This window comes from Terrapene carolina, unplaced genomic scaffold (genome assembly GCF_002925995.2).
Source record: "Terrapene carolina triunguis isolate 2854851 unplaced genomic scaffold, T_m_triunguis-2.0 Scaffold110, whole genome shotgun sequence".
Classification (NCBI taxonomy): Eukaryota; Metazoa; Chordata; order Testudines; family Emydidae; genus Terrapene; species Terrapene triunguis.
This window is the reverse complement of record NW_020664461.1, coordinates 5,308,849-5,329,950: the sequence shown is the minus strand read 5'-3', so window position 1 is coordinate 5,329,950 and position 21,102 is coordinate 5,308,849. Positions and strand designations below refer to the sequence as shown.

Here is a 21,102-nt window from a genome sequence, read left to right as displayed (position 1 = left end):
TTAGGTGAATTGAAAAACAGTACAAATATTTGTAATCAAAAATATAAAGTGAGCACTGTACACTTTGTATTCTGTGTTGTAATTGAAATCAATATATTTGAAAATGTAGAAAACATCAAAAATATTTAAATAAATGGTATTCTATTATTAACAGTGCGATTAATCGCAATTAATGTTTCTAATCACTTGACAGCCCTAATAAGTATGTATATGGTGAACACATATTTAATAATGGGCTCTGCAATCTAGCAGCGAAAGGTATAACACAATCTAATGGCTGGAAGTTGAAGCTAGACAAATTCAGACTGGATATAAGGCCTAAATTTTTGACAGTTAGGCTACGTCTTCACTACCCGCCGATCCGGCGGGTAGCAATCGGTTTATCGGGGATCGACTTACCGCGTCTCGTGAGGACGCGGTAAAATCGATCCCTGATCGCTCTGCTGTCGACTCCGGAAATCCACCTCAACAAGAGGCGGCAGCGGAGTCGGCGGCAGCGCGGCAGCGGTCGGCTTTCCCCCGTCCTCACCACCAGGTAAGCCGACCTAAAATACGCAACTTCAGCTACGGTATTCACGTAGCTGAAGTTGCGTATCTTAGGTCGGAACCCCGCTGTAGTGTAGACCTAGCCTGAGAGTAGTTAACCTTTGGAACCAGTTTACCAAGGATCATGGTGGCGTCTCCATCCGTGACCATTTTAAAATCAAGATTGGACGTTTTTCTGAAAGATCTGCTCTTGGAATTCTTATAGGGCAGTTCTCTGGCCGGTGTTACACAGGAGGTCAGACTAGATGATCACAATGGTCCCTTTGGCCTTGCAATATATGAATCTGGATATGGTTATCTTGAGCATTTTTAATCCAATTTTCTAAGCAAAGTCTGCATTGTTGACAGATGGTGAACATAAGCATCTCCTAAGTGTAGATAATAGACAAGATTTTAAAGCAAGTAGCAAAAAATAGTAAGCTCAGATAATACCATGCACCATGTTTTCTGCTGCCTCATAAAGGCCATCTTATAAAGTGCTCTGTGAATGAGGCCATATCTTCCTTTCATAGCAAAGGAAAATAATGACAGAAGAAAGGAAATCCATGTTTGATCTTCAAAGAAGCAACTGATTCAGAAGTTACCTCTAAGTGTAAGGTCATCCCAGAGGAGGTACCTGTTTGTTCATTTTAATGCTCTTACTCATCTAGTAATCAGTGCATGCTTTTGTTATGTAGCTGTCTGGTTACTGATGTCACCCAGATTTAAACCAGATAACTGTGTGTGAATTCAATTGATGAATTACGTGTGTACTCCCTGCCCTCTTGTACAGCTTCTTTTTATAGAGGAAGGACTGTACTCTGATTGAAGCAAAGGCTTTAATTCTGTGCCAGGATTTTGGATCTTGTTGAAAAATCCTAGAACACGTTTATATAGTTAAATGGTATTCACTTGGATAACCTCATGGGATACATATCTCACTTTTGTGGAGGTCTCAAGGGGACTGAGGGACAGCAGTCATACAATCTTACTCCAGGATGTTTCTTTGACATGGCCCACGTTTTGTGTTTGATAATTATTTCTAATGCTGTCTATGAGCATCTTTGTAACAGTTTCTTAAAATTTGAAAGCTGTGGTGACTGATGTTAATGCGGTCTAATAAAAATGTCCCCAAATGGGATTAAAATGTAAAATTCCCATTTCAAGGGCTCTGTAAAAGGCTAGCCCAATGTGAGTAGAGTCGGGGAGATAAACAAGTGCTAAATGATTTGAGATAGCAGCTGCGGTTGGCTTATGAGTGCTGTTCTGCCTCTGGCGCTCTGGAACGTGAGTTTTATGACTGCTGAGAAATGTTAACTGCTTTGCCCCTCAGGCATCAGCAGTTCTGGATATTTTTGTGGTTTTCCTAATTGACAGCTCAAACATCCGCTGCACTGTACCCACTGGCCACCGTACATGAGTCAAATGCACTGAACACTTCAGCCTATTATTCTTTTACAGGGATTGTGTGGATGATGGCATTTTAATTTGATAATGAAGGCAACAGTATAGAAGCAGCATGGGGGAAAATCTGAATGTTTTGTGGGAAGGGGATTTTTGTGGGAATTCTGGGATCATTTTCAAGTTGATCACTGTGGCTTAAATAGTTATGTCAGTCGTTAGCTACTCAAACTGTATGCCAGTAATGACTCTCTGCCATGGTGGCTTCAGATATATTCCAGTTGCTTTCAATTTCATGTCAACTTTGCTGACAGTGTTTGGTAGTGGTCCAGAGGCAGGTATTATAGTGCCTATGTGTGAGACAAGGAGGAAGTAGGTAGTACTAGTTCAGGAGACACTGTTACTCAGTAGTTAGTGCAGGGATTTTAATCAAGACTCTAGGATAAATTCCTGCTTCTCATTGATTCAGTGTTTGAAACTGGGCAAGTCATACAATTCCTGTATAATTGAGGGTAGCATAAAAAAGGTCAATTCATTTATTCATGCCTGAATATCACCGATATCATGACAGAATTCTAAGCTCTTACACAATTGCTGTAGAGTTAAGCGCCAGCGGCTGTCTCCGACGGTGGGAGAGATCATCATATCTCACTGGACAACCACCGCCCTCCATAAAACTGGACAGCCCCCAGACAATAGCCGCCGCAGTCTGCCTGCTGCAGTGGGTGCTTGGAGCTTAGAGTTTTATAATTTGACAAGTGGACTGTAACCAATGCACCTGGCAAATCAAGTAAAAGAAAGAAAACATCCTTAAAGATAGAGAGCGGGAACGTTCGCACCATGACAACTGTATTATCTGAGCATCTTGAACAGATCAACAATGCATGTGAAACTGTCATGGTCAGTGATGAGCTGAAACAACTCAATATGGATATCGCATCCCTCCAAGAAACACAGCTAGTATCAAGCAGATCTCTCAGAGAAAAAGACACATTTTTCTGGCAGGGGATAAGTGCAGAAGAAACGCGAGAGCGCGGAGTGGTATTTGCCATCAAGAGCTCCCTTCTGGGGATGGTTGAGCCACCTACAGATGGATCAGAAAGAATTTTGGCACTATGCTTGTTCACATCTGAGGGCCCAGTCAACCTTGTGAGTGTTTATGCCCCAACACTCTCTTCATCTTCTGACCTCAAGGACCAGTTCTGCGACCAGTTGAACACCACCATCAGCAAGATTCCAGAACACAAATATGTTTTCCTGCTAGGGGACTTTAATGCAAGGGTGGGAGTTGATCATGAAGCATGGACCAGCTGTCTTGGTCAACATGGTACTGGTAAGATGAATGGAAATGGTCAGAGACTGCTAGAATTTTGTTCCTATTACAATCTCTGTGTAACAAACTCATTCTTCCAGACAAAGCCACAACACAAAGTGTCTTGGAAACATCCCAGATCTGGCCACTGGCACCAAGTGGATCTTATCACAAGGCGTACCAACCTTAACATCCTCCTCATTACCTGCAATTATCAAAGTGCTGATTGCGACACAGACCACTCTCTGGTATGCAGCAAGGTCAGACTTAAACCAAAGAAAATATACAGATCTAAAGTAAAAAAAATGTCCTCGTATTAACATCAGTGCCATAGCGGACCAAGAAAAGTCACAGGAGTACAAGAACATACTACAACAAGCCCTTGACACCAGTGATTGTGTCACAAGCGCCCAGCTGAAATGGGAGCAACTGAAGAACACAATCTACGATGCAGCTCTGTCAGCCTTTGGGAAGAAGGAAACAAGACCAACAACTGGTTTGACGGCATATTCCAGTGTGTTGACACCAGTCATAGAGGCCAGTGCATAGCCCAAACCAACTACAAGAAAGACCCAAATGAAAAAGCCTTACAAGCACCGAGAGTGGCAAGAACCAAGGTACAACAAACTGCTCGACGCTGCGCCAATGACTATTGGCTGCACTTATGTGTAAGCATCCAAGTAGCAGCTGATGGAGGCAACTTCAGAAACATGTATGACGTGATCAAGAAAGCCGTGGGTCCAACTTAAAAAAAGACAGCCCCATTGAAATCAACAACCGGGGAAACAATCAACGACCGCACCAAGCAGATGGATCGCTGGGTAGAACACTACTCTGAGCTTTACTCTTGTGAAAATATTGTTACGGACGCAGCCATCAGCGCCACCGAAAGCCTACCTTTTATGAACCAACTCAACGATGAACCAACTGTCGAGGAGCTTAGCTTTGCCATAGATGGCCTCCCCAATGGAAAAGCCCCTGGAAAAGACTGCATACCATCCGAGGTCATAAATGTGGAAAACCTATTCTACTGCAACATCTTCATGATTGCTCTGTCTGTGCTGGAAAGAAGGCGAAGTACCACAAGAAATGAGAGATGCCAACATCATCACTCTCTCTATAAAAACAAGGGTGACAAGAGCGACTGTAAGAACTATCGTGGCATTTCCCTTCTTAGCATTATGGGAAAAGCCTTTGCCTGAGTTGCCCTGAACAGACTTCAGAGCCTTGCAGACAGAATCTGTCCTGAATCACAGTGCGGCTTTCAGAGCAGAAAGGTCTACTATCGACATGATCTTCTCGCTGAGATAACTACAAGAGAAATGCAGAGAACAAAAGAAGCCCCTCTACATAGCCTTCATTGATCTCACAAAGGCTTTTGACTTTGTCAGTAGAAGTGGACTATTCATGCTTCTAGAAAAGATTGGATGTCCCCCCAAGCTCTTAAGCATGATTCGATCCTTCCATGAAAAGATGTACGGCACAGTCTCCAATATGACAGCTCAGTGTCTGAGGCTTTCCAGATTCATAGCAGAGTTAAGCAAGGCCGTGTACTTGCCCCAACTCTGTTTGGGATCTTCTCCTCTCTGCTACTGAAACAAGCTTTTGGTTACTGAACTGAGGGACTCTACTTACATGCAAGATCTGATGGAAAGCTGTTCAATCTTGCAAGACTCACAAAACTCAGGAGGCCCTTATCCAACACCTCCTCTTTGCTGATGACACAGCAGTGACACCCCACACAGAAGCTCATCTTCAAAGCCTAATGGACAGTTTTCCAAAGCTTGCCAATACTTCGGGCTTACTATAAGCCTAAAAAAGATGAACATAATGTGCCAAGGAGTTGAGGAAGCACCCTCCATCAAGATCAACAACTGTGAATGTGAAATGCTGAACGAGTTAACATACCAGGGGTCCACTATTGCAGTCAACCTTTCACTTGAAACCAAACTCAACATCCGCATTGTTATGGATGTGAATCATGGGAAGCTAATGCTTCTGACAAGAAGAAAACTGAAGCTTTTGAAATGTGGTGCTAGCAAAGATTCTAAGGTATCTCCTGGATGAAAAACCGAAAAATGCCTACATTATAAATATTATTGGAGAGAAAACTGATGTCAGAAATCAACAGATGGAAACTTACGTACTTTGGTCACACTAGGAGTAGATGTCAACAATGTCTAGACAAGAGGTTATGGCAAAACAACAAACTGACAGAACACACAACGATCTGTGTGTATGGAGCGTGTGTGATCAGCACACTTTTGTATGGGAGTGAGACAGGGACCTTATACTCTCATCAGGAAAAGAGGCTCCACAGCTTTCATATGCGTTGCCTTCATCAGATCTTTGGAATCTCCTGTAGGGACAGAGTCACCAACACTGAGGTGCTCAAGAGGGCCAGCATACAAACACTCCTCAAACAGAGACACCTCTGCTGGCTTGGGCATGTGTGCTGAATGAATGATGGGTACATACCAAAGGACATCCTCTACGGCGAACTGGCATCTAGTAAAAGACCCAAAGGATGCCCAAAATTGTGTTTCAAGGATGTGTGCAAGCGAGGCCTTAAAGAAATGGACATGGATGTGGACAAATGGGAAGATCACACTCAAGACCACAGCCTTTGGAAACAAAAGCTTAACAAAGGTGTCTGGAGTTCTGAGCGGAAGCCGTCCAGTTTAGCAGAGGAGAAAAGAGCTTGCAGAAGGCAGAGCCCAAAGGTCGAAACGTCACCTTTAAATGTGACAGATGCGGCAGAGATTGTTTCTCTCAAGTGGGTCTCTTCAGCCATGTTTGCGGCTGCCAAAAAGCCAACTGAGTAAATTCTTTACCTCTTGGGGTGCATACCCACGGTCTCTCGAGACTGAAGGATGCCTACTACTATTACATGACAGAATTGCGAGACGTCTTCTCAATCCATTACTAACTTTCCAGAGACCCAGTGCACACCATCCATCCATCCATCTTTTCACTGGTTGACCCCTACTGTCATGACCCTCCACCATTCCTTCCATAGTAACTTTCTTCAGGTTATTTCCATATCTACTCCTAGTGTGACCAAAGTACGTAAGTTTCCATCTGTTTTCTCTCCAGTAATATTTATAATGTAGGCATTTTTCGGTTTTTCATCCAGGAGATACCTTAGAATCTTTGCTAGCACCACATTTCAAAAGCTTCAGTTTTCTTGTCAGAAGCATTAACTTCCCATGATTCACATCCATAAATTCTGCACATATGTTAAAGAGGCTTGGGGACAAAATACACCTTGTCTCACACCCTGGCCAGGGGAGAACCACTCATTATAACTGAACTCATTGAAAGTCTCTACCACCACCAACAGACCATGGTGTGAATAGCAGATTAATATAGTATTACAGTAAACCGGAAACAGCAGATTAGCAGTCTCAGCCATAGGTTTGGAATACCTGGACTCCCTGGAATGCCAGGTTCAAATCCTGGCAGGGATGACTCCGCTTTTTCTACTGACATAAGTGAATTCTACATTATGCAGTTTATGATGCCAGGGTCTGTTGGAGAAAACCTTAACAAATTGAGGGGCTTTCTGTCCTGTCAGTACTTCACTGTTCAGACAGTAAAGATCCAATGTCACTTCAGAGTTAGAGTTTGCCTGGTGTATCTAAAATTTTACCCTCTTTCCTATACATACACACATCCTTACACACTTTACAGTGTGCTGTGGTCTGGCTGACTGACATATCATGCTCCAACTCCCAACTGCATTTTAGTGGTTCTGGGGTCTTTTGAGTTAAAAAGAGCCTCTTTCTGTATATGTAAAATATTTACCTCTCTCACAGTAGTGCCTGAGTTATTTGATGTTTGTAAACTACTTTGAGTTCCTTGATTGGATGGCACGGTCCAAGTCCACATAATCATCATTATTTATTAGTAGTACTGCTCTCTGTTTGACAGGAGCCAGCAGTCTTGGTGACTCAATGATTTAGTTAGGGTGAGATTTTTCAAAATCACCTAAGGAAGTGAAGAACACAAACCCCATTGAAAGTCACAGTGGGACTTGTGCTGCTAACTCCTTAGGCACTTTTTAAAATCCCACCTTTACTGTTTTCCTTTGTATGATAGTAGCACCAAGCAGGAGAGGGACCCTGTTGTGCTGGGCCCTGCACACAGACATAGCAAGGATAGTCCCTACTCTGAAGAGTTTACAACATAAATAGACAAGACTGCGAAAGGAAGTATTATTACTTTCACTGTATAGATGAGGAACAGATGGATAAAGTAATGAGAATTAAGATCTGGCAGATCTGAGAATTGTCCCCATATCTCCAGAATCTTCAGCCTGTGCCTTAACCGCGAGCCTATGAAGGTTCTAAGAAAGGAAATTCCCAAGTAGGAATAACTTTTCCTTTTCTCCAACTCCCATCTATTCCCAAACGTGTATAAACTACATTGCTTAGATGTAAATAGCTCTTATTAAATCAACAGAAGGAAGCTGTTCCTTATAATGCAGATTTTGTAGCACATATGGGTGTTCCCTTGCCATGAGAGAGATTATGTTGTGATAAATGGGCCTACAAATTTCCACTAATTGTTCAACTGTAAAAAGTGAGAGAAAGTTCATAAAGTGCCACAATAAGTGATCACAACAAATATTGATGAGAAAAGACACACAAAAGAGACAGACTGAATTAGTCCGAACAGAAAGGGCTGTACTGATTCCACTCAAGGACTGTGTTAAGATGATTGGTAAACAAGAGGAGTAGAGGAATGGAAATCAATGAACCAAAATTGGTGTGTTTAAAATTTGTCTATTGGAGGTCAAAATAATGAGAGGATGGAGTATTCTGCCCAACACTCCTTTCTGGGGTTCTTAAAAAGAAAAGACTTTGGGGAAAAATTAGCAGAAGAAGCATCTGTCTGCCAATAATTGCTGGAGCCAGCTTTATCATCATGGCTGCCATCCCTACTGTCTCCTTGGACCCGGGACCGTCTTCATGCTAATCCTGAAAGATGTCCTGATCAGACTCGGTCAGAGAGAGGGAGCCCAGATGACATCGCCACCTGCTCCATCTAAATCTTACATACCACCTGTGATGTGAGACTTTCTCTTGTCTCTCACTCACATATACCCACTTCTCCCCCCCAATCTCCCCACTGTGCCCTATTTATGTCTTCTTTTCCTTCCCCACCTTATTTCTTCTCATTCCTCTCCTCTTTTTTCCGTCTGGCTTAGTCAGCCTAGACTGTATATTTTGCAACACTGCTGTGAGCCTGTGATCAGAAAAAGGCAGCTAAATGCAATATCCTAAACAGCCTGATGCTGATACCAGTTTGCTAGGTCTCGGAGTGGCTGGTAAGACTGTGGGCTGGGCCTGTGTTTCTCCGGCAGTGAGGTTGCAAGCTAGTCAATATCAGGGACAGAAGCTTTATTTTCTATCTCTGCTGGTCTTTTCTCTCCTTCTTTTGTGTGTGTTTGTCTTGTTTTGTCTTCTAGGAAACAGGATCAGACTTTAACAACAACAGCTCCAGCCTGTTTTAATTAACGTCTTCTCTTTTCCCCAAAAAGGATAGTTATTGCCATCTTAAGAGACTTTAGAAGGAAAACCCTCCATGTTTGACAGACTCTCTTGGAAGGGAAAGAGAACAAGGAATGTTATTAAAATGAAAGCATTAATTAATACTTTACATTTCAAATGCTTTAACTGTTTTTCCTCCTCCACCCCCGGTCTTTAATAAAAGGTTAAAAGGATTTTTAATGTATTTGCTGTGGTACTAAGTAGCCTGTGGTCCCTTAACCTTGTTTAAAACTGTTCAGTGTTGATAGTGACTGGTCATGTTAACACCTTTAACTCTTTGGATCTGCATATTCAATCTAAATGAATACATCAGATCCCAATGCCAACAGGTGTGGGAGGACAAAATAACTAGAGGCGGGATCCATGTAGGCAATGCTTGGAGAAGAAAGAACAGTTCTGGTGGTAACTGAGATTCTTTGAGAGGACTGTCTGCATGGATCCACACTACTCGCCTTCTCTCGCTACTATTTTAGAACCTTATCAAAATGTCATTGTTGAATAGTTGCTATCAATGGTGCAGTATATCTCTAGTGCTGTAGGACCATTTCTCATCAGTTTTTTGTTTGGAATAATAATTTTTGTGTAGTGGCTTGCATCTAGGTATCTCCATTAATGATTTATGCCTTGCAATATATCTGTAATATGGATGAGTAGTATTATCTCCATTTTGCGGATGGGGAGCAGAGGCACAGAGAGGTTTGCTCAAGGTCACACAGTAAGTCTGTGGTAAAGTTGTGTACTAGACTCAAATCTCCTCTCTCCGAGTGCCAAGCTTTAACCACTTAGACTGTGTGTCAGTTACTGCTCTTTTCTTTAGGCTTCTGTATCTGGAGTCACTGCTCGGCCCTTGACCGGCTGTGCTATTAGGCCACTTCCCAATAGAACAAGGGCAGCTCTGTCTATTTGGCTGCCCAAAGGTTCCATCCCCTTTCAAGTCTAAACAGTGGCTGATGGCAGTAGGCTAGTAGAAATCTGCTTTGTAATTTAATTAAAATGTTTGAAACTTGTCCTGTAAGTTCCACTTCCACTGACATCTTACTTCTAGCAAGTACACCTCTGCCCCGATATAACGCCACCCGATAGAACACAAATTCTGATAACGCGGTAAAGCAGTGCTCCGGGGGGCAGGGCTGCGCGCTCTGGCGGATCAAAGCAAGTTCAGTATAACGCGGTTTCACCTATAACGCGGTAAGATTTTTTGGCTCCCGAGGACGGCGTTATATCGAGGTAGAGGTGTAGTAGAAAAATAGCCTGAACAAGTGGTTCTCTGTTACCTTTTAGTCTTCACTTCCTTTTGGAGAGGCAGCCATCTAAAATAGTATCTGGATAGCTTTAATTCCTTCCTGGAGCGTCACCTTCCTAAGAGTTTGAAGTCCCGCAATAGAAGTAGTGATTTAGTGGTGTTTCAGATATTTCTGACCCCACGGTGGTTTGATATTCTCCCATATTAGTGTAAAAAACAAACAAGAAACCTTTTGTTTCTGTTAAGATTCTTCATAGCTGTTTTGGAGAAGCACTGTTAAGGAAAAGATTTAAATAACAAAAGGATCAGGGTGACACACTCAGCATTTACATACCCTGGAAAGTCTTGACTCTCATCCTTTTTTCCACAGGCCTCCAGAACTAGCATCAAAGTATGCAAATTTCTCTGAGGGAGTTTGCAAACCTGGGTATGCATCAGCGCTCATGACTTCCATCTTCCCAAAGTAAGTGATCAGTTCCCCAGTGTTTGTAATTGACAGCCCTGCTCTTCCCAAACTGTCTTCCCCCTTTGCATGCAGGATTCTCTGTAGGCCTGGCTTGACACGAGTAATTGGCTGTGAGTGAGGCCTCCCATTTACCTCCCTAATCCTGTCTCCCCAGAAATGATCAGCAGGTTGGGAACAGAATATCTGTACTGGCTAAGATAAGGGGGGATACCCAGGGAACCATTTACAGTTGACAAGATAATAATGAATCCAATAAACCTGGAATGTAAGATGAAGTAAAGAGCAAGTCGTGCATGGACAACGTGTGTTGTACATGGATTGGTTCTTACAAAGCGACCAAGCCGATGCCAGAACATGTGATGCAATGTATAGTAAATGCAATGTAATGTATAAATGTATATAAAGGAAGAGGTTTGCTGTGTAGCTTTGGATGTGTGATATACTGTGTACCCACCCCCTATGCTTGAGCCTGATCAACTCAAGCTTAGTTTGATTGTATGCTAGTAAAGGAGCCTGAGTGACGAGACTGGAATTGAGCTGAGTTTGTGGGGAACCAAGTGGAAGAGGTCTCAGGGGAACCTCAGTATGCAACTCGTAGGTAGCTTGTCTTGTAGATGGTTGCTGCTTTATTTTGCTATTCTAGTTCCGCTGGAAACTGGAACATAAAGCCCCTTGTAAAATCCTGGCTTTATGGAAATCAATGGGGTTTTGCCATTGACTTCAGTCGGGCCAGGATTTCACCCCATGACTATACAGTACGGTATCTTCAATGAGGCAAGTAGTAGATCAACAAAGAGTGTAGGCTCAGTGCCAAATTCACTGCTGGTGTAAGCAGGTGCAACTCCATTGAAACTACAAGTGCAGCTTTATTTGTAAAATGAGATTTCGCATGGTCACTCTGGCATAAATAATCCCATCGCTGGAAAATGGCATATGGCTCACAGCTCTCAATGTGATGGCATTGTCTCAGATTCATGGAGAACCCTGAATAGTTTCAATACAGGGTATTCCCATTCGGCCTTGCCACTGCCCCCAGTGTCTTTACCAAGGTCTTTCTGGTAACAGCAGCTCATTTCAGACAGAATGTCTTCTTCATTTTCCCCATCTTGACGATTGGCTTCTCATTGCCAAGACACGTCAGGAAGCCTATAAGTCAACCTCATCAGTGCTTCAGCTACTTTCCTCTCTAGGAGTCAGTGTGAACTGGAAAAGTCTGTCTTTGCTCCACTGTGGACTATAGACTTCATAGGGGCCACTGTCATGGTGACAATTTACCTATCAAGGGACATCAACAACCATAAGCAACCTAATAGATCAGGTTGTGTACAACCCTCAAGCTCCAGTCAGAGCTTGTTTTTCCCTCCTGGGGCACATGGCTTCAGGTACTTACATTACCCTAGTCACCTGACTCCACCTAGATTGCCTTCAGACGGCGCTCCAGACCAAACACAGTATAATACCATAACAAGAATTTCTTCGAGTCACCTCTACCCTGAAGTGGTGGAAGTATTCCCATCAGGTACATGTAGGCGTCCCCTTCCTATCGTTCTTGCCAGGCAAGGTGATCGTTACAGACGCTTCTGTCTTACTGGTGGGCCCACATGGACAGCCATATGGCACAGAGCACTTGGAGATCCCTAAAGACCGGGATGCACATCAACCTTCTGGCACCCTGGCTAATCCAAGAAGCTTGCAAGGTTTGTTTACAATTCATCTGTCCCAACATGTCCACATAATGTCAGACGACAAGACAACCCTCTTTTACACCAACAAACAGGGAGGGGCGAAATCAGTCCCCTATGTGTAGAAGCAGTCGCCCTGTGGAATGGTGTATCAGGTATTGAATCAGCCTGTCAGCAGCTTATCGAATGTGTTGGTGGACACCCTCAGCAGGCATTTTGCCATTGATCGCATGACTTGGTAGTAGATAGCTTCCTCGTTCAATGTGCTCCCCCACTCGGGATCTTTTTGCCCTTTGAATGAACAAGAACAGCAACATATATTGGTGCAGAGGAGCTCTAGGACTATGCTGTTAGGTCGATGCTCTCGTTCTCCCCAGGCAGACCACCTTGAGCTATGCCTTTCTTCCCTTACCGCTCCTACCTCAGGTGTTTCGGAAAACTCGTCAGGACAGGGCACCGTCCTCATCACCCCCAGTCGTCGCACAGACAGTTTTGGTTCTCAAATCTCTTGTGATTGTCATCTCGTCCTCCATTCAGCATCCAGTCTTTTCCCAATCTCTTGACCCAGTAGAAGGGCAGGATCAACCATCCCAATCCCAAAGTCTTACTCAACGTCTGCAGAGCAGCTACATGGAGTTCCATTCCCACGTTTGAGAGACCGTATGCACTAGTGCAGAACTGCACCGCATCCTTTGCGACAGCAGTTCTCCGAACGGCTCTGCATCCTTGCATCCTCCTCCTGCTGGTCAGTTACCCACAGTGGAATACACATAGGGACCAGCACTCAAAGAAGAAGAGGAAATTACTTAACTTGTGGTGCAGATAGGGACCACACATCTCAAAGAGCTTCCATTTACCACAAGGAAAGTAACTTCCTCTTCCCATGTAATCACAAAATTCCTGAAGCTGGGCCTTTAAGAAAAACACCATGGGCTAGATACACAAGGGGAGTTAGGCACTCCAGTGCTTAGCATTGCAATACCTAACTTTTAGGTGCCTTGCTGCCTAGAGGAATTCACAACCCTGAGTTAGGCACCCAGTCTCTCCATATAATGCCTGGGGAGAGTGAGGTGACTTTAAAAAAAAAAGGGCGGGGGGGGGGGGGGGAGGGGCGTGCTGGGTGGGGAGCGGCCTGGCCACCCCGGGGGGAAGGGGGGGGGGGGGGGGAGTGGCCAAAGCCCTGCCCCCCAAATGGAGTTAGGCTGGAGAGAGGTGCTGTGAACCCTCTCCTGGAGTTAGATGCCTAACCCAGATCAGCCCTTTCTCAAGAGCATGAGGAAGTGCTGGTGCCTCCCTTATGCTCAGGTTCTCTGGCCCAGGTGAGTGCTGAGCTGTAGTGTTGTTCTCACTCACTCACTCTGGCCCAATGACGGTATATTTCTGACAAAGGGGATATCTTCAATAGGAGGGATTGAGAGAGCCCCGCTCCAAATCACCTCCTGTAGCCCATTGGTTAGGGCACTCACCTGGGATGTGGGGGAGCTGGGTCCAAGTCCCTCTCTGAAACAGGCAGAGAAGGGATTTGAACCCCGGTCTCCCGCATCCTGAGTTAGTGCCACTGGGCTTGTGGATGCCACCGCTCACACCATATTTTGTGCAGAACCTGATCTGCTAGCCATGTGCTTAGGCAGCCTCTGGGCACCCCGACCAGAACAGGTCCTGAGGGCAAGATATGGGGAAACACGGAGTTTGTGAATCCTGCTGAAGCTTAGGCATGATTTAGGCACTGAGCTGCTTGGTGCTGTCAGAACTCGGGTGGCTTCGTGAAGGCCCAGTGTTGCTGGTCTCTCTGACCGTGGGGAACCAGCTCTCGTTTTCCCAGCCTGGCAGTGGGTCACACCAGAATGAGGCTGTTGCTGCAAGATTACAGTATTTTCATTGAAGCTCCTTTCATTCTTAATCTCCAGTCTCTGCCGTCTGTTACTTGGCCTATCTGCCATGGAAAAACTACATGCAAGAGAGTGTATATAATTTTAGCAATGATTTCAGCGGTATTATAGCAGATTCTTAGTATGAGAGTAAAAAATACATCTGTTGTAGAAAGGGGAGTAACTAAATAAGGAGGGGAGGATGTTAAAAGCTGAATAAAATAGTTACCTCTTGTTTTACTGAAGTAATGGGCTTTGTTTTATATTCACTGATTCCACATATTGAAAATGTTAAAGTTGAATAAAGCCATACTTTAAAGTCTTTGAAACTAAAAGTCCTTTGTCTCTGCCTTCCCTGTCTAGGGGGAGAGGTCTGAAACTGACTGGTGCGTATGCCACCTTTAGAAAAAGCAACAAAACAAAAAGCAGACCTCCCGATTTGCTGTGAAGGGAGACGAACAGCCTCTCTCTCAGGAATGTGGCTGCTAAAAATCTATTTTGCTTGCTTGAGAGTAGACTTAGAGAATGATCACCACAGTATTTGCATATCAAAAGGATACCCCTAACCTCTGAGAAGGGTTGGGCTGCAGAGGCTTTGAAATAGCTAACAGTGAGAGGGGAATGCTGGATTATGAGGCTGAAAATGACTCGTCATAGGGGCAGGGCAAGACTATCTAATATAGCCATAAAGTTTAAGGCCCAAAGAGACCATTATGATCACCTAGTCTGACCTCCTGCATAGTACAGGCCAGAGAACTTCACCCAGTGATTCTGATATCTGTCATATCCTAGTTATCTTGATTTAAAGATTTCAACTGATGGAGCATCTATTACATCCCTTGTTAAACTATTCCAATCACCCTCACTGTCCAAAATGTGCATCTTATTTCCAGTTTCAATTTTTCTAGCTTCAGCTCCCTACCATGGTATCTTGTGTCTTTTCCTGATAGCTTACAAAGCCCTAAGTATTCGATATCTTCTCCCTGAATGAGTACTTATAGACCATGATCAAGTCATCTTTAACCTTCTCTTCAGTAGCACTCTGTGTGTCTGGCTGTCATTATAAGGCCTGTTTACCAGACCTCGGATCATTCATGTAGCCCTTTTGTCAAGTCTTTCCAATGTGTCAACATTCTTTTTACAGTGTGGAAACACCACAGTATTCCATTAGGTGTTTCACACCTGCAATACACAGAAGTAATGACATCTCCCTACTCCCAACTAGATACACCTCTACCCCGATATAATGTGACCTGATATAACAGGAATTTGGATATAATGCGGTAAAGCAGTGCTCCGGGGGGGCGGGGCTGCGCACTCCGGTGGATCAAAGCCAGTTCGATATAATGTGGTTTCACCTATAACACAATAGATTTTTTGGCTCACGAGGACAGCGTTATATCGAGGTAGCGGTGTAGTCACCTGATGCTGCATTCAAGAATCGCGTTAGCTCTTTTAGATGTAATATTGTTCTGAAAGTTCATGTTCAGTTGATTATCTACCATGACTCCTAAGTCTTACTCAGAGTCACTGCTTTCAGGATACAATTTTCCAATCTGCATATACGGCCTACGTTCTTGTTCCTAGATATATGACCTTGTATTTGGCTGCATTAAAATGCATGTTGTTCAATTGTTCCTAGCTTACTAAGAGATCTAGATGGCTCTGTATAAGTGATCTATCCTCATTCTCATTTTCTTCTCCATCAATCTTTGTGTCATCTGTGAACTTTATCAACAGTGACCTTTTATTTTCTTCCAGCTTGTTATTAAAAATATTGAAGAAGAATGTGTTGGGAATCAGTCCTTGCAGGAATCCATCCAGAGCATCCTCATTAATTTCTGATTCCTCACTAGTATGTACTTCTTGAGATTTTTTCAGTTAGCTAGTTTTTAATCTATGCTATGTGTCATATTGATCCTGTGTAGTGCTAATGTTTAATCAAAACGTTATACAATACCAAGTCAGATGCCTGACAGAAGTCCAAGTTTATTATGTGAACTCACTTACCTTTATCAACCAAATTTTTAATCTCATCAGAGAATATTAAGTTCTTTTGACAAGTCCTATTTTCCATAAGGCCAATTTAGTTATAGTACTGTCCTTTAGTTCTTTACTGATCAAGTCTCATATCAGCCATTCCATTGTTTTGCCCAGGATTGATGTCAAACTAACAGATTTATACTTACCAGTTTATCCCATGTAATCTTTTTAAAATAGTGACACAACATTGGCTTTCCTCCTGTCCCTGGGAACGTCCCCAGTTTCCCAAGATTTATTACAAATTAACATGAACAGTCCAGAGAGCTCCTCGGCCTAAACTCTTCAGGGCAAGTTATCCAGACCTGCTGATTTTAAAAGGTTTAACTTGAGTAGATTCTGTTTAATATCTTCCTTATTTACTGTTGAAGTAGAAAGTATTTAATCATCATTAGACAAATATATCATCCAGTTTTCTTCCAACAACCGAGCAAATAGTTATTCAATACTCCTGCCTTAGCTGCATTATCATCAACAATTTTATCTAGTAACAGACCACTAGCGCTGCTAGGATTCCTTTTGTTCCTGATATATTGTTTTTAAATCTTCCTTATTGTGCCTAATCTTATTGGCTACTGATTTTTTCATTAGAAACTTCAGCTTTCCTTATCATTAGCATGCATATCTTAATTTCCATTTACATACATTGCAGTTAGCTTCCCTTTTTTTATTTGTTTCATGTTTATTTTTGATTGCTGCTTTCTCATGTCCTGTCTTAACCAGCATGTTTTCTGTTAACCAAAGTAGCCTTTTTTTGGTCAGGTGCAGGACTGCTGCCCGAGGAATGGTGTGGAGAAAATTAGAAGTAAAAGCACCCTCAGTGAAAACCAGTTCCTCAATGGCATCTCTGGGTTCTGGTTCAGTGAAAAAAGCTATTTTTACTGGGACTTCGGTCAGCTTAAAGATTTCGGTACTCAGCTAATGTTTTGACCTTTTAATGGGGAAGGCTAACTTGCTGCATTTGTGTTAACCCCAGAGCACTCTATATGCCTGGTCTATTTTGTGTGTGTCTGCACATGACTGTCTCCCCTTTCTTTCTGTACACCCTATTCTTGATCAGAATAGAAAGGAAACTTCTGCCTGCAAACCACAAATCTGCTGTTCATATGCTTGTTAAACAGGGTTCAGCTGCCAACAGCTTTCCAACCACAGACTCGTGTGATGATGGCTAAGACTAAAAATAAGATTTGTGGTGGATTAGGGAAGGGGTGTTCATAGCCCATGAATGAGCCTGAATTTGGTGCTGAGAAGAGATAATATGGGGAAAGGGTGCTTAAAGGTATTTGACTCAATGAATGACATCCTTACGTGCTGAATGTCCCCCTCCCAAAAGAGGTTATCTCTTGAGACTGCCCTTTGACCTAGAGAGTGAAGTGGATTTTGACCAAGGATGAGAATTTCAAAGCAAGGGTAGAGAGAAGAGGGGAAATTCAATAGCATGGTGGAACTGTAGGTCATAATGTGTCCACAGCAATGAATGGACATACAAGGCAATGGAAAAGATGTATATGACCACAGCTGTAGTGGTAAGAGTCTCTCTTAGTAACCCAAGTCATTGACATGAATCATAGACTTCCTTATTTTGTTGATGGCTGGGAGCAGAAAGATTACAGTAGTTTGGTTAATTATTTTGATGCCAGCTTTCTAGAGAATCACAGATTGTCATTCTCTCAGTATTAACTCATTCCATTCCAACTCCTTTCATCTTTAAAACCACACCTCATTCTCCACGCTGAGAAAAACAACCATTTGAGCAATGCTGGGTTTATATTTCCCTGCTGAGCTCTCTCTTTTTAAATAAGTTTCAAAACACATTTTAGCTCTCACAGAAGAAGAGGACAACAGCATAGAGTAGAGCCGTGCATAGAACGATAAGTGCTGTGTAAATTTCCACCCACTGCAATTCTGCCAGTGCCCCTCAACTCTGTTCTGCAGCATCCCTTGCTATTCTCATCTTGGTCTTTATCACTTCCCCGCTCTGTCTCTGTCGGTGCATGTCAGTCCTAACCTGGACCCTGCTTCTCTTCCAGTCCTGGGCTTCTCCAAGCTCTGCAGATGATTCTCAGTCCGAACCTGCAGTACTCCCAAGGAGAGAGTGCTGGATCTTGACAAAATGTATTGTTCTTTTTTTTTTTTTTTTATGTGGGTAAATGGGGAAGTAGGATGAGAGTATTACACTCTCTTTCACTGGGTACCTGAGGTAGGATTTGAACTTAAGACCCACATAATGAAAAGCTGAAGAGTTAACAGACCATGCCACCAAACTCCATTCCACAGTGAGTTTTGCCACCTTTCTAAATATTTCTTCTTCAAAGTTAAATGGGCATGCATTTTTTAAGACATACATTTAGTGCAGTGTCTAGCACCATAAGGTCCCAATCTGGTTAACCCTATAGGTGCTTTCACAATTTACCTATTGAAAGAATACAGTTTAAAAAAAATCAAGATTTAAAATCCTACGTGGAGCACATTGTTTACCTTAAAATTAAAAATCAACATAGTTTAAACTAAAAGGTCTTTCTCCCTTGCCAGGACTCCCCCATCACACGCTCTTGGCTGCTCGCAAAACAAAATCACATTCACCTCAGTTCAGCTTCAGCACAAGTGCGGAAGTAGCTGCTGTTAAGCGTCTATTCAATTCAAAGGCTCCAATTGTCCTCACAGATTAATTCACCTCAACTAAACTGAGCTAGTTGTATCTGCTGTGGTTGTTAACCCCTGCTGTGTTTTCCTATCAGAGAGATTTATTACAGTAAGGTTATTAGTTTAATATCTTCGTCACTTTTGCCACAAACCTATTAACTCACAATAGTTCCTCAAATCACAACAGGATATAAGTGAGGGAGAACTCCTGCTATAAAATCAGAATGATTTAATTTTATCTAGCACTCTGCACGTGGAGCACCTGCTCCCTTCCCATCAACTCCTATTCTCTTTGTGATACGTGTTCACAGTGCTGGTATCTTGTGTCTGGTCTTACCCATGCAAGTTAGCTCTGCTGGAGTGGTCGGGTTAACAGTGATGCCACTGCTAATTATTAGTGCACCAGGACCAGGGCCGGCTCTAGGATTTTTGCCGCCCAAAGCAAAAACAATTTTGGCCGCCCCCCCCGTTTTTTAATTACCCCACCCCCGGCCCCGCCTCAACTCCGCCCCTTCCCCAAATCCCCAGCCCTGCCTCCTCCCCCCAGGCTCTCAAGCCTGGGAGGGGGGGGGGAGGGGGAGCAGAGGCGCGCGAAACAGCTGTTTCGAGATTTGAGAGCCTGGGAGGGAGGGGGAGACTCCGAGTGGCCGCGGCGCGGGCGCCGCTTCTCCCCCTCCCTCCCAGGCTCTCAAGCCTGGGAGGGAGGGGGAGCAGCAGCGCGCGAGTGGCAGTGGAGGTGAGCTAGGGTGGCCGGGGCACATTTTTAGGGGCGGCATTCTGGCATTCATGCCGCCCCTAAAAATGTGCCGCCCCAAGCACCAGCTTGTTTTGCTGGTGCCTAGAGCCGGCCCTGACCAGGACCATGTATAGAGAATGGGGGGAGGAGTTCAAATTGTTGACTGGGATTTTTTTTAATACTTCAGTGCATTTATTGATACATTTCAGAAAAATCTAAAAATCAACCCATCAATAATAATAATAATAGAAGAATAATGTATAAAACCTTTAAAAGAGAGACAGCTTGTCTGAAGTGGGGATTCCAACTCCCAGGTACTGTAGTGTGTTCTGTCCTTGAAGATGAACTTACTTGTAAAGCTTGACCACCCCCTTAATAGTACTGCATGTGCAACACGTCTTCACCAACCCCATGATATCAGTGCTGAACAAAAGTGTCCTGGGGAAGCTCTGGTTGTAATTGTTTCCTTCAAATATGGTTTACGCAATCTTTGTTTTAAAAAAAAACAGCATTCCTCTGTTCAGTTTAGGAACCTCTTCCGAGTTTAGCGTGGGACTGTATTGTTGTGTTGAACTAGAGCTGTTGGATTTTAATTGGGTCCATAGTTATCTTGAAATTGTGTCCCTTCGCCACAAATCCAGTTCAGTTCTGCACTTGCACAAGGTCTTTGTACCTGAATCTTAATGTCTAGTTTTAGGTACCATATGGCCTCAAAATGTGAAAAGCAGAGACTGAAGTCATGTGGGTGACTTGTGTGGAACCAAGACAGATGACTATCAACACTGAGGGCCATTATCTAAATCTGGTTTCTGCGTTCATACAAGTACCTTGTGGCTGGTCAGCAGCAAATGACTGTAGGCAAGGCTGCTGAGCTTAGCGGAAGTCTGGCCCAAAATAAATAGAATGCTTTATGATAAACAAATACCCAGGCTACTTAAGAGGCAACTATACAAAACCATAGTAAGGTCAGCTCTTCTGTAAGTACCAGAGACGTGGGCGACCAAAAAGGCACTTGAGAAGACATGAAGCCATTGAAATGAGATGTTGGAGGGGTGACATTGCTGGACCACATGCAGAATGATGTCATCGGGAGAGAGACCAAGCTCTGTGCTATCCGGGCGAAGCTGCAAGAGAGGAGGCTGAGATGGTGTGGGTATGTACAAAGGATGGATGAAGGGGATCCTGTTAGGAAGGCATTTGAGACGGGAGTTCCGGGGTTGAGAACAAGAAGATAGCCAAGAAAATGGTAGTCCCATTGTGTACCAAGGGATGGAGTGAATATGGAACGAGAGTTGGACTGGCGACCCAACCCCTGCTAGTTGGGAAAAGGGAAAGAAGAAGAAATCTGCTCAGGACCAGGTGATTGTTGGGCTTGACTGTATTATGTTGCTCTTCTTTGAGTTATGGTCCCTATTGTATTCTACTGAGGGTTTATGCATGTGCACCGTGCATCTGGAGCTGGAGAATTGGAAAGTAATAGCGTCTGTTGGTCCCCATGTGGGTCCTTGCCTCACCTCATGGTTTCATCCAAGGAGATAAAGGGAGGGGTAGACCGACCACATCTCCAGTTCTTTCTCACTGCCGCATGGTCCCAAGAACCTCCAGTGCAAATTGCAGGTAAGTAACCTCCT

The 21,102-nt window shown here is 43.6% G+C and overlaps 1 protein-coding gene across 4 annotated transcripts in view; it reads left to right on the top strand.

Moving 5' to 3' along the window:
• ST3GAL3 (ST3 beta-galactoside alpha-2,3-sialyltransferase 3) overlaps positions 1–21,102 on the top strand; it is a 333,313-nt gene that overhangs the window by 158,104 nt on the left and 154,107 nt on the right. For 3 of the 4 annotated variants that reach the window (XM_026651916.1, XM_029911606.1, XM_026651915.2), the window contains one exon: positions 10,407–10,499. The exons of the other annotated variant lie outside the window; for it this stretch is intronic. In XM_026651916.1, the coding sequence (XP_026507701.1) occupies positions 10,407–10,499 (93 nt within the window). The remainder of the gene's footprint in view (positions 1–10,406; positions 10,500–21,102) is intronic. 4 annotated transcript variants of the gene reach the window in all.